Genomic DNA, 14433 nt, shown 5'->3' with positions numbered 1-14433 from the left:
AATATAACTGTTCTAGAAATTACATGAAGTTCCAAAAAATCTGATACATCCTGATACAATGCTATTATAATTCTAATTATCCTAAAATGTTGTATGTCACAGAAATAACTAAATTTCCTTGTAACAATGCCATTTTAATAAACTCTCATCTGATCCTTAACCATTAAAACAGGAAGATTAAAGGTTATGCTCAAGGAAATAATTTTATTTAATTTTTAAAACTGAAGTAGAGTTGATTTACAATATTTTATTATTTTCAAGGATGCAATATAGTGATTCAATATTTTTATAGATTATATTCCATTTAAAGTTATTACAAAATAATGGCTATATTTCCTTGTGTGGTACAATAGACTTCCTTGTTGCTTATTCAGTTTATACATACTAGTTTGTATTTTATAATCCCCTACCCCAATCTCCAAAAAAATAATTTAAATTTTTAAAGTCAAGATGTCTCAATAAATACTTTAGAAAGCAGATAATAAGTAAGTATAAATCTAATGTAAAAAACTTTTACTCTGGGCTGTCAAATAAATGAATATTTTTAAAAGTTATCACAATCACAATATCAGAATCAAATAATGATAGAAATTTGGAGGGAAGTGAAATTTTACAGAAAGATTTTAAAAATTCATCTGGAAACATAAACTGTGGGACTATGTTTATGACATATGTCATATGGCATGACAATCTATTTAAATGAAGGATTTTTCCTACTAAGTGGATAATAAACATTTAATAAGCCTATAATAATTAAAATACAACTGCTGTAACAGAGGAATACAAAGTAAACCAAATAAACGGATCCATTTGATAAACATGTGCTGTGCTCAGTCACTCGGTTGTGTCTCTTTGCAACCCTATGGACTATAGCCCATCAGGCTTCTCTGTCCATGGGGACTCTCCAGGCAAGAATACTGGAGTGGGTTGCCATGCCCTCCTCCAAGGCATCTTCCCAACTCAGGGACAGAACCCAGGTCTCCTGCATTGCAAATGGATTCTTTACCATCTGAGCCATCAGAGAAGCCCAAGAATACTGGAGTGGGTAACCTATCCCTTCTCCAGGGGATCTTGCCCCACCCAGGAATTCAAACCTGGGTCTCCTGCATTGCAGGCAGATTCTTTACCAGCTGAGCTACCAGAGAAGCCTATGGAAAGTGGCATATCTACAATATTCTTTAATATTAAAACAAAATTTTAATTTGTAACTGTTACCTAGAGCAATGTCTGCTAAACATTAAGAGAAAAAAAATTAGCCCATTCCAGAACAATATTGCTCTACAATCCCTCTTTGGGTGTGTGTTCAGTCATTCAGTCGTGTCTGACTCTTTGGGACCCTATGCAATGGGGCTCACCAGGCTCTTCTGTCCATGGGATTTCCCAGGCAAGAATACTGGAGGGGGTTGGCATTTCCTTCCCCAGGGATAATCCCTCTGTAGATTTTCTTAATGTGTGACTTTATGTATATGTATGCTGGATATGAGCTTCTGTGTGTTTACTGGGTACTCCACTCCTACAATCTTGATCCAGTTATCCTAAGCTTCCAATAGACACTCTCAGTTGTGTCCGACTCTTTGCGACCCCATGGACTATACAGTCCATGGAATTCTCCAGGCCAGAGTACTGGAATGGATAGCCATTCCCATCTCAAGGGGATCTTCCCAACCCAGGGATCAAAGTCAGGTCTCCCACACTGCAGGCAGAGTTTTTACCAACTGAGCCACGAGGAAAACCCAACCTAAAGATACCTCCTCAAAATTTCTGAAAGTTTCTGGAGTTTTCTTCCTCATAATCTCTGCTGCCTCCTCCTAAATATATAACAATTTCTGCTTCGTGGTGAACTTCAGTGAAGGTGAGAACAAGGGGAGCTCACAGAGAAAATTACATTGTGCAGTTCACAATTCTGAGATCTGACAGCTACCATTATCTCCTCACTTTTCTATATTTCCTGCTTAATTTTTACCACTTGCCTCCTGTATAGAAATTCAGCAAACAGCCTTTAATGCTTGGAGTTGCCTTTTGGGTCTCATACTGTACTCTCAAATAGTTTATCAAATGACTTCTTCTAGGCAAATATAATCCTCTCCTCAATAGAAATTTCAATCAAAATTTTCTTCAAAATTTTACCTGAATTCTTGGCAGTGGAGTTATGGGTGTTCCCTCTTTCTAATCTGCCTGCAATGCAGAAGACCCCAGTTTGATTCCTGGGTCGGGAAGAATCCTGGGAAGAATTCCTGGGTTGAGAAGAATCTTGGAAAGGATTTCTGGGTCAGGAAGATCCCCTGGAGAAGGAAATGGCAACCCACTCCAGTATTCTTGCCTGGAGAATCCCATAGAAAGAGGAGCCTGGCAGGCTGCAGTCCATGGGGTTGCAAGAGTCAGACAGGACTTAGCAACTTAACTACCACCTTTTTCTTAAAAAAATATATTATCTATACTGTACTATATTATTTGAATTTTTCACAATGATAATATGTCACTTTCATACTGTTCAAAACTGAAACACTTTCAAAACTGTTTTCCCCTCTAATTCATGAAAGTTGACAATATTTAAGAGTTTCCACAGTTTTTTACACCTTTCCATCTCAGACAGTAAGTGCACCAAACCATAATTAAACTGGGAAGCAGATCTGTATTGGGTTTCTCTTGGCTCTACTCTCTTAGCCTTGCCACAAAAGCAAACCATTTCTGTCTCCTGCTGTCTCCCAATAAGAAGTATGTGAAGTAGGCTAGTCCATAGCGAGCTCATCAGCTTACTTCCACTTAATTGATCCAGAGCCGCTCTGGAAAAACCAGACCTATGGAGGGTGCTCTAGCCTCACTGGGGTACCTGAAAAGATTTGTGAGTTCCACATTGTTGCAGATGATCAGAAGCCACAGCAGTGCAAGGTTGTCCAGTACAGACTTTTCTGCACGCTGAACGTGAATCTGAGGAGGAAGGACAGTGCATGGTGGTGATAATTTGTGACATTATTCAGTGGAAACCAAGTGGGATACCCTCTCTATGAAGTCCCTACTGTCAGATACCAGGATGTTTTCGTCTCTGGGAGTATTGGTACCACTCTTGATGTTAAATTAATACTTTTTATTTATTTCCTTAAAAAAATAGGTGAGCTAACTGAAATGTCTGGAACATTTACTCTTGTCATTATGGGACTTTTTTTAAATTCTACAAATTTTAAACCAGGAGTTGAAGCACTTATTCTTGAGTAAGTGACTAGCATACTTTACTTTGTTTTCATACATTGAAGTTATAATATTATAATTGTAATTACATCTACATGGCCAAAATAAGATACTGACTTGGAAACTAGCCAAGTAAAAATAAAACCCCCCTTTTAAAAACTCTATTGCTTATGTTCTCTAAACCTCTAATTTCAGGTAAAATTTGTAACCTTACCTTGCGTTCCCATTGACTGTATTTCACTACTAATTCCCTTACATCCCTAACCATATTACCCAATAGTGTCCAGTCTGATCCCCTAGACAGGGCCAGGGTTAAAATAAGGCAAGTGAGGCCCTCATCTCAGACACAAAATCTAAGAGGATGCCTAAAGACTCAGTAATCAAGATAAATATTTTAATGCAATATTTAAAAATTGAAATTAATGCAAAAAATCCATGGTGAAAATACAAAATTTTTAAAGATCAATATTACTAATAGTTCCTTTTGCCTCAGGCTCCAATATGGATCAGTATGGCAATGCCTCTAGAATGAAAGACCAAAATTCTAAGGACAGTGAAGAGGCCATGCAAAGTCAATTAAAAAAGTAAGCCAGGGCATTTAAATACAATTGGCAGGGTTAAAAAAGAAAACAGAAAAGTGCAAATGGTGCCTTGCTCGAGGGCACCTACCTGAGGGGTCAGTGGAGTCTGTGTTAGTCTTGAAGAAAGATACTTTGTGAAATGTTTCAATATATGGGATGGGAACTTGGCCTAAATGACACAATAGCAACATATGTGTTAACAGAGGCCTTGAACTTAATCAGTGATTTTTTTTGGACATTTGGGAGAACATTGTGAAAGATGAAATGAGTTCAGAAGTCAGAAACTTAAAAATAGAGATCACAGGCTTTGAGAGCATGTCACTAAAATTTCATGTCAATTATAATGGAAGCCAGTTGTGTTAGCAGCTAGGTAGCATTAGTTGGGCCACCACTGTAGGAAGAACTAAACATGTTATGCATGTATTTATATCTATGGGGAGTGATTCCGTAGGCGCCCTTCATTCTTGCTCTAACTGAAACCTGGATCTCCCCTGAAGATATGATTTCCCTTGTGTTCCTTAAAGGTTATAGTGTCTTTCTCACCTGCATCCCTGGTACTACAAGCCTGGAGTTGAGCTGGGTGATCTTCCTGTACCTCAGTCATTTCTCTTCTATTTTTCTTCTTCCCCAGAAGCAGCCAATTTTGAAGCTCATGGCATCAGATTATACCACCTGCCACCCTCTTGGTTGCAGTTATCTCTAGAACCCTGAATCACACTCTCCATTTTGTGATGATTTTGGCCCCCTCTCACTGTGACATTCCAACATCACCCCGTCAACATTCTTAGTGATGTCAGTCAATACACAGTTAATGCTTCTATTCCCTCACCTTTCAATTCCAGGACTTCTTCTCCTCCTGGGATCATATTTCCCACTCTGCTTCAGCCACCCACTTTATGCTCATACAAATAATCACTTCATAATTTCAATTTCAACAATTATAATATTTAAAATATAATATGTACCAGCTCCTACTCTCCAAGAGAGTAGAAATCTAAGATAATAATGGTAAATCCTACTAAACCCTACAGTGGTCTACACTGTCTCCCATCTTTTCAGTTTACCCCCCTAGGACTCCAATTCTAACAATTATATAGTCACACTGAGAAGACAATGCATTGATTCTATGCTATTTTCTGACCATCATCCACCTCACTCCCTCCTTATCCAGATCATTTCTTGTGTTTAAAATCATCTAATAACTTCTCATCTCATTTGGCTACAAACCAAGGTTGTTTTCATGGCAAACAGGTGATCTATCTGTCCCCTTGTTACTACGGTAATTCACTTCTGCCACTCTCACCCTCGCCCACTCTGCTCTAACCACACTTGGCTATTCCTCGTACATACCAAAGAGGGTCCCTGTTTGACCTTGTGTCCTTGTGCTTCTGCTCTTGAAATGAGCTTCTTTACATATTAGCATAAGTGGCTGCCTTACTTCTTTCATGCTTCTATTCATACTTCACCTTTTTAGAAAGAAATCCCCAAATAAGAGATGTTTCCTTGTCAACTTGTATAATCTTCTATTCCTGGAAAACTGATGTTCCTAAAATGTCCAGGCCATAAGGTCTTCTCAGTCCTCTAGGCTAGGGGCTATGCAACATTAAGTTATAAAAATGACACATATGCTTAGATCCATAATATCAAAATCTATGAGGGTGAAGCATGGGATGTCTGATTTTAAAAAACTCTTCCCAGATAATACTTAAATACAGACAGTGTTGCAACCCTTTGCTCCTATAAAAGATCTAGATTTGTTAGGACAACTCATGATCACCAAATAAAGAAAAGGGACTTTTTAAAACAATTCAGAAGCTTTTTCACTGCATGCCTGACTGATTGCACACATGCACACACATGTGTACATGCACAGGTCTATTAGATGGTTTTGGAGCTTGGTTATTTGGCTCATATATACTGTGAATATAATGGGCACTGATTCCTTTGAGGATCTGGTTTCCTCCTCATCCAATTTCTCCCATTAATTTCTACTACATATGGAAGAGTCTTAATAACTCCTCAATATTTGTTGCTTAATTGATTTGATTACATTTTGTGCTAATTAATGAGACTGAGTTTTTTTCCCCTTCAATGTTTCATAATGAAATTTTCTCTGGTAATACCTAGGTATTTGTTTTTCAGGGACAGAGTCTGGCAGCATATGGGTAAAACCAAGCTCTATTTCCTCTCATTAAATAATATTCATGTGCCCTTTTAAGCTTTTCAATTTATTTTGCCATAAATATAATGTCAAATTAAAGACAGGAAATATACAAAGAGATAACTAGAAGTAAGTTTTAAATAGCTATGATCCCAACACCCAAAATGAATGTGCTGCTTTTTCTAACTGTTTTGCCTGCAACTGTTGAGAGCATGAGTTTTGGGAATGATGTCATTTTCCTAGGCTCTGGAGTACTTGAATAAGCACAGACTCAGAAACCACAAAGAATCTTCAAAGGGCATTCACGTGAACAAAAGATTCATTCACATTCTCTAAGTGCTAGCTAGATTTTGGGCAAAGGCTTAATTCTATCACTGTGTAAATCAGACTAAGAGTTCAGTATTTCCCTTTAAAATAAACAATTTTAGCTCTTCCTACTGATATAAGGACTAGCTACTTGAACCACAGAATTTTCTAACTACTTGAACCATAGTTCCTGAATGAGTTTGGTCAAATAGCGTAGCTACAACTTAACATGTCTTTCAAAGTCAACCCCAAAAAGAGATACTAATTTATATTCAGTGCAAACTGGTTAAAATTGCTTTAGAAGTATTTGTTTACTTATCTTAGTGCTCCTTTCTTCCCAGTTAAATTACAAACTCCTTGAGTGTTGGTGAATGTCTTATTCATCTTTATTTTCTTCATAATGCCTAGCACAATGCCTCACATAGATAAGCCTTGCATTGACTATGTTAGCTTAATTAACTATATCAACTATATTTAATTTTTTTCTAAAAATGCAGATTCTGGAATTGTCTATCATTTGTTGCTTTTCTTATGGTGTTTACTTTCACTGGACTTCTAATTCCTGCACATACATATTTATATATATCATTTTCTGATATATATTATTCATTAAATATCTACTTAACACTTATTATGTTCAGGTAAGAAAGCCATTTGAATTTTTCTATTTATGTGACATTGACTAAGCCTGAAGATATTCTTTAAATGACAGAAATGTTTCATTCTGGAATGAAGAATTCACTCAAATTTTCCAAGGAACCATCAACAAATTAACACTTAGTGTTTTCGATTTTTAACTGCATTTCAAACCAATGCAAGCATGTTGTAAAGTTTTTGAAAAAAAGAAAAAAAAACTCTCATAATCTTTACTACCTAGAGGCGAACACTACTAATATTTCACATACTTCCTCCAGAATTTTATATTGTTTTTTATTCTATGAGGTTTCATGAAGTTAGACACCTATTATAAATTAAAATGTTAACTTGTTTTATTTGCTTAATATTTTATGACAGATAATTTGTATTAATAAAGTATAGATGGAAATAGTTTTTTAAAAATCAGAGTGGGACAAATTGGGAGACCAGGATTGACATATACACACTGCCTGATGAAGAAGGCCCAGGTTTGATTCCTGGGTTGGGAAGATCCCCTGGAGAAAGAAATGGCAACCAACTCCAGTATTCTTGCCTGGGAAACTCCATGGACAGAGGAGTCTGGTGGGCTATAGTCCTGGGGTCGCAAGAGTGGGACATGACTTAGCAACTAAACCACCACCACCAGATATAAAATAGGTAATTAATAAAGACCTACTGGATAGCACAGGGAACTCTACTCAGTACTCTATAATGGCCTATATGGGAGAGAATAAAAAAAAGAGTGATATTTACTGATTCACTTTGCTGTATACCTAAAGCTAACACAGCATTGTAAATCAACTATACTCCAATAAACATTAAAAAAGAAAAATAGTCTTTCTTTCCTCTTAAATGGTTATTCACTATTATTTCATATCATTTATCTGCTCTGTTCAGTGTTCTTATGATTTTGGCATTCTGCTGTGTTGTTACTTTTCACTAAGATAAAGTGTTGAAGATCAAGGTACGATTTTTCCAGCTTTGATTCATAAAATATAAAAATAAAATTATCTCATGTCTAAATAAATAAAAATGAAAATCATAAGGAAGTCCTCCTTATAAATGTCATTTTTGCCTGAATAAGTTTTGTGGCCCCTTTTCCAATGTTAAAAGGCTTTCAGAAAGCAGTCTGCTTATGTAACTGAAAAGGAGATAATATAGAAGAGGAAAACCACTATAACAATTATATCACCCAAATTGTTAGCATTCTAGGAAAATTAGTTGGGACTCAACTTCAAGTTGGGCTTCCCTGGTTGCTCAGTGGTAAAGAATCTGCCTGTCAATGCAGGAGATGTAGGCTTGATCCCTGGGTCGGGAAGATCCCCTGGAGAAGGAAATGGCAACCCATTCCAGTATTCTTGCCTGGAGAATTCCATGAACAGAGGAGCCTAGCTGGCTATAGTTCATGGGGCTGCAAAAGAGTCCAACACGACTTAGGGACTAAATAACAACATTAAGTCAGCCAGTGCCAAGTAAATGGAAATTAGTCGCAAATTATCAGATACAATTAGTGTAAAATATAAGAATTATCTGTGACTGAAAGAAGAAATAGAAATGAATTAACTAATACTGGGAAAATTCAGTATGATTAAAATCTAAGAAGAAAAAGAGAGAACATTGTTTTCTCTCCCATTTATTAAATTTGTTTTTATTTGTTTCTGGGATCCAGAGTAGAATAGATCTATAAAAATGTCTAACACTTTCTTTTCTACCTGAAGAAGCACCACTTAAGAGTGATATGGAATTATTCTACTGCTTAGCCAACAGAAAGAAAGAAAAAGAATAACCCCATTCCCTTGGCATGTTTGTGCATGGGATGCCCTTCTGCTTTTCTTTGGTGCAATGCCAAAGGTGTGTGAAAGATGGCTCATTCTTCTGAGAGTTGGCTGTTTCACAGGGAATAGATTGGAGTAGTATAGAATGAGATGGAAAGAAATTTCTACGACAAAAATAACTTTTTAAAATCTGTTTTGCCTTTTAGACTTCTGGTCTTTCTATTACTGAGCCCTCTTTTGTCTCGACTTGGACATGGTTTCAGCTGGCGCTGGGCATTCATAATGGTTTGGAGTGAAATGAAAGGGACTCCTAATATAAACTTGGCTCTTCTGCTTGCCTACTTTGAGAACTCTTATGGATCTGAAAGGGAGAAATCTCAAGTAAAGAAAGATGTAGTTTTTCTATTTGAATATTTTATGAAAACTGTTTCTGTGTACTAAAATATGCTTTTGTAGTAGATCACTCAACACTACTTGGACTGTGGGATTGATTTAGCTATGATGGGGAAACCAGGGAGGGGAAAAACAACTGGAAACTTTCCTATTCCTCATTCTAGTTTAGATATCCTTAAACTCCTTCATCACACTCCTAAAAAATAGGTTTATTGTGAAAGTTAAGGGAATTAAAACTTATAAATCATTTAAAATAGTACCTGATACAGAGTATGCACTCAACAAATGTTTCTTTTTTAATTTACTCCTAATACCTACTTAGGAGAAGGCAATGGCAACCCACTCCAGTACTCTTGCCTGGAAAATCCCATGGGCGGAGGAGCCTGGTAGGCTACAGTCCATTCACTTTCACTTTTCACTTTCATGCATTGGGGAAGGAAATGGCAACCCACTCCAGTGTTCTTGCCTGGAGAATCCCAGGGACGGCAGAGCCTCATGGGCTGATGTCTATGGGGTTGCACAGAGTCGGACACGACTGAAACGACTTAGCAGCAGCAGCAGCAGCAATACCTACTTAAAAGCAGAAACCTATTTATGAATGGCTGTATTGTATTCTGTAACTTTATAAAGCCACATCTAGAAACCAAAACATAATAATTATCAAGGGAAGTTATCTCTTAAGATAGATCCCCCAAACTCTGCCCAATAGAACATAAAGTGTGACTATCCCTCTACCACATCTCAAGATAATTTCAAGGAACTCTTTAAGAAATATTCTATGTAGACATCACAACACATCTAACACTTCCATTGTTAGTTTTTTTTTAACATAAATTCTAAGAGTAAAGGGAACCGTGTCAAGGTTATTATTATGCTAATGCTAAGTCACTTCAGTCATGTCCGACTCTGTGCGACCCCACAGACGGCAGCCCATCAGGCTCCGCCGTCCCTGGGATTCTCCAGGCAAGAACACTGGAGTGGGTTGCCATTTCCTTCTCCAATGCGTGAAAGTGAAAAGTGAAAGTGAAGTTGCTCAGTCGTGTCAGACTCTTAGCGACCCCATGGACTGCAGCCTACCAGGCTCCTCTGTCCATGGGATTTTCCAGGCAAGAGTACTGGAGTGGGGTGCCATTGCCTTCTCCAGGTTATTATTATGTATCTAAGTAAATAATAATCAAGCGTTTAAAAAAACTAAATATTCAAAGACTGCTTTAAAACCCAAAATATCTAACATTACATGACCTCCTCCTTCTTTTAGTCGTCCCTAGTGGCTCAGATGGTAAAGAATCCACCTGCAATGCAGGAGACTCCGGTTCGATCCCTGGGTTAGGACGATCCCCTGGAGAAGGGAATGGCAACCTACTCCAGTATTCTTGCCTGGAAATTCCCATGGACAGATGAGCCTGGTGGGCCCCAACTCATGGGGTTTCAAAGAGTCGGACATGACTGTACAACGAACACATTCACACCCTTCTTTCCTTTTAACTAATTTCCACTTTGTCTGGATAATCAAAATCAGTGTCATCATCATACATCCTGACCAGTGTAATGATGAACATTGCACTTGGATCTGGGTTCTGAAATTTTTAATTGCTATTTATTGTGTGGTCATCCACAAGTTATTTAATTCCGATCCCCCACCCCATGCCATGTGTCTGTTTCCTCATTCCAAAGCAGTCTGCAATAGTACCAATGGTTTACTAGCAAATATTTAACAGGTAACTATCTTGGAAAGGGGGAGTGTTTGCCAAATTTCTGTTCCATAATCATTGGCACCAACAAAACATAAGTCAGCCTATAAACTTCCTGAAAATGTAATGATTGGCATTCACAAACTGGTATGAGCCAGACCTATCTGGCGATCTTACTGTCTCTACTGTCTCAAAGGGTTCTTATGAGAAATTGAAAATATACATAAAAAGCTTAACACATTGTTTAGCATCTAGTACTGCTACTGCTAAGTTGCTTCAGTCGTGTCCGGCTCTGTGCGACCCCATAGACGGCAGCCCACCAGGCTCCCACATCCCTGGGATTCTCCAGGCAAGAACACTGGAGTGGGTTGCCATTTCCTTCTCCAAGCATCTAGTAAATGTACAGTAAATCTGAGTTCTGATGACGATGACGATGATGCCATGTAGACATCTTTCGAAATAACACTTTGGTCAATCAAATCATTTCGAGGGACGTTTTAGTAGTGGCAACTAGGTGAGAAGAAATTAGCAGTCCTTCTTTAGTTCAATTTGGGTGACTCCTACAGCTAATTTATTAATACTAAAAAAGAGGCATTACAATGAAAGCTTAAATTATTAACTTAATCCTGTCTCTACTACTCACAAGTTAAGTGACTGGATTGAATATGTTCCAAACAAGTGTATAGAATATATGAAGCAAAAACGGAGAGCTAAGGAGAAATAGACAAACTACACTTGGAGACTTTAACACTCCTTTCCATAATTTGTTTAGTGAAGTATTTTTGTTTGTTTGTTTAGTCACTAAGTGGTGTCTGACTCTATTGTAACCCCATGGGCTTTAGCCCACCAAACTCCTCTGTCCATGGGATTTCCCAGGCAAGAATACTGGAATGGGTTGCCATTTCCCTCTCTAAGGGATCTTCCCAACCTAATTTCACATCTCCTACATTAGCAGGCAAATTCTTAACCACTGAGCCATGAGGGAAGCTAGAACTACTAAAAAAATTAGCAAGGATATGAAAGAACTAAGCAACACCATCAACCAACAGGATCTAATTGACATTTATAGAATCATACCAACTGATGAAGAAAAATCACTTAGCAAACAAAAATCAATATCCATTTATGATAAACCTCTCAAAAAGTAGAAATAAGAGGGAATTTCCTAAAGTAGATAAAGAACACCTACAAAAAAATCTGCAAGTAACATTATAATTAATAGTGAAAGATGCTTTCTCCTTATAATTGGGAACAATCCAAGAATGTCTCAACTAATTAATGAACAATCAAGAATCTCTACCTTCATTCTTTTTACTGAGCATCATGATAGAAATTCTATCTTGCTCCATAAGACCAAAAAGGAGAAAAAAAAAACATGAATATTCAAAAGGAAGAGATAAAATATTCCTATTGCAGATAGTATGATTATCTATATAGAATTCCAAGGGTCTTCAAAAAGAAGAGGGAAAAAACCTTCCTAGAACTAATAAGTGAATTTAGTATGGCCTCAAGATATAAGTATAAATAATCAAATATATTTCTATATACCAGCAATTGATTCAAGGAATCAAAAATTAAAGACACAATGCCATGTACAATCATTCAATAATAAAAAGCAAAGGAACTAAAATAACAAAACCAATTTTGAAAGAAAAAAATAAATGGGAAGAATCAGTATACCCAGTTTTAAGGTATTATTACAGCCATGGAGATTATGTAGTATTGCCAGAGAGAGAGAGAAACATGGAACAGGATAGAGAACTCATAAATAGATTCACACAAATATCCCCAACAATTTTTGATAAATATACAAAAGTAATTCAATAGATGATGTCTTAAAAATGGTGCTTAAGAATGGGACATTCATATATGAAAAAAAAGAGAAGAACCTAGACCTAAGTCTCACTGCTTCTACAAATATTAATTCAAAGTGAATCACAGAATTAAATATAAAATGTAAAGCCAGAAAAAATTTTTTAAACTTGGGGTAAAATCTTTAGGACCTATCGTAACACAAAGATACCAAGAGCATAATCCAGAAAAGAAAAAAAAAAGAAATTACACTTCTTCAAAATTGAAAACTTTTAACAGTACAACACACAGAATACAGAAAGAGACATTTCACTGAAGGGGACATACAGATGACCAATAAGGATAAAAAAGGTGGTCAGTGTCATTAGCCATTCAGTTCAGTCACTCAGTCGTGTCCGACTCTTTGCGACCCCATGAACTGCAGCACGCCAGGCCTCCCTGTCCATCACCAGCTCCTGGAGTTCACTCAGACTCACGTCCATCGAGTCAGTGATGCCATCCAGCCATCTCATCCTCTGTCATCCTCTTCTCCTCCTGCCCTCAATCCCTCCCAGCATCAGAGTCTTTTCCAATGAGTCAACTCTTCACACTGGGGACATGCAAACTGAGAAAACAAAGATACCATCTATTAGAAGGACTAAAATAAAATATGGTGATGACACCAAATGCTGGTAAGAATGCAGAGAAACTGACCACTCATAGATTGCTAGTAGGAATATCAAATAGTACAGTCACTCTGGGAAAGAATTTGGCAAGCAACACAACATTGTAAAGCAATTATCCCCCAATTAAAAATAAATAATAAACAAAAGAATTTGGCAGTTACATATGCAACTACCATACAGCAATTGCTGTCCCGGGGATTTAGCCTGGAAAAGGAAAATTTATGTCTACACACACCTGTACATGAATTTTTATAGTAGCTATATTTATAATAACCAGACATCTGGAAACAATTCAGATGTCCTTCAGTAGGTAAATCTTTAATACATTGTAGCAACAACTTTGATAAATCTCCAGAGAATTATTCAAAACAGAATACATACTTCATGATTTGAATTATATAACATTCTTATGAAAATGTAGAAGTTGAGAACGGATGAGTGGTTGCCAGACAAAAATATAGAAATTGAGAACAGATTAGTGATTAGAATAGGAACTGAAGAGCCCCTTGATGAAAGTGAAAGAGGAGAGTGAAAAAGTTGGCTTAAAATTCAACATTTAAAAAACCAAGATCATGGCATCCGGTCCCACCACTTCATGGCATATAGATGGGGAAACAATGGAAACTGTGACAGACTTTATTTTATTGGGCTCCAAAATCACTGCAGATGGTGACTGCAGCCATGAAATTAAAAGACGCTTGCTCCTTGAAAGAAAAGTTATAACCAACCTAGACAGCATATTAAAAACCAGAGACATTACTTTGCTGACAAATGTCCATCTAGTCAAAGCTATGATTTTTCCAGTAGTCACGTATGGATGTTAGAGTTGGACCTTAAAGAAAGCTGAGTGTCGAAGAATTGATGCTTTTGAACTGTGGTGTTGGAGAAGACTCTTGAGAGTCCCTTGGACTTTAGGAAGATCAAACGAATCAATCCTAAAGAAAAACAGTCCTGAATATTCAGGACTGATGCTGAAGCTGAAGCGCCAATACTTTGGCCACTTGATGTGAAAAACTATCAGAAAAGACCCTGATGCTAGGAAAGATTGAAGGCAGGAGAAGAAGGGGACAACAGAGGATGAGATTGAGCAAGCTATGGTAGTTCATGGACAGGGAGGCCTGGCATGCTGCAGTCCATGGAGTTGCAAAGAGTCAGATGTGACTGAACTGAACTGAACTAGTGGTTGCCAGGAATAAAGAGATGGGGACATGAGGGAAATAAAAGTGA

The 14433-nt window shown here is 37.3% G+C and overlaps 1 protein-coding gene across 5 annotated transcripts in view; it reads left to right on the top strand.

The window, feature by feature from the left end:
- The window catches only part of SLC9C1 (solute carrier family 9 member C1), a 114669-nt gene that overhangs the window by 33056 nt on the left and 67180 nt on the right, over positions 1-14433 (top strand). For all 5 annotated transcript variants that reach the window (XM_070787726.1, XM_070787704.1, XM_070787718.1 and 2 more), the window contains 3 exons: positions 3110-3209; positions 6732-6875; positions 8852-9026. In XM_070787726.1, the coding sequence (XP_070643827.1) occupies positions 3110-3209; positions 6732-6875; positions 8852-9026 (419 nt within the window). The remainder of the gene's footprint in view (positions 1-3109; positions 3210-6731; positions 6876-8851; positions 9027-14433) is intronic.

This window comes from Bos indicus, chromosome 1 (assembly GCF_029378745.1).
Source record: "Bos indicus isolate NIAB-ARS_2022 breed Sahiwal x Tharparkar chromosome 1, NIAB-ARS_B.indTharparkar_mat_pri_1.0, whole genome shotgun sequence".
Classification (NCBI taxonomy): domain Eukaryota; kingdom Metazoa; phylum Chordata; class Mammalia; order Artiodactyla; family Bovidae; genus Bos; species Bos indicus.
This window is presented reverse-complemented; position numbering and strand designations above follow the sequence as displayed.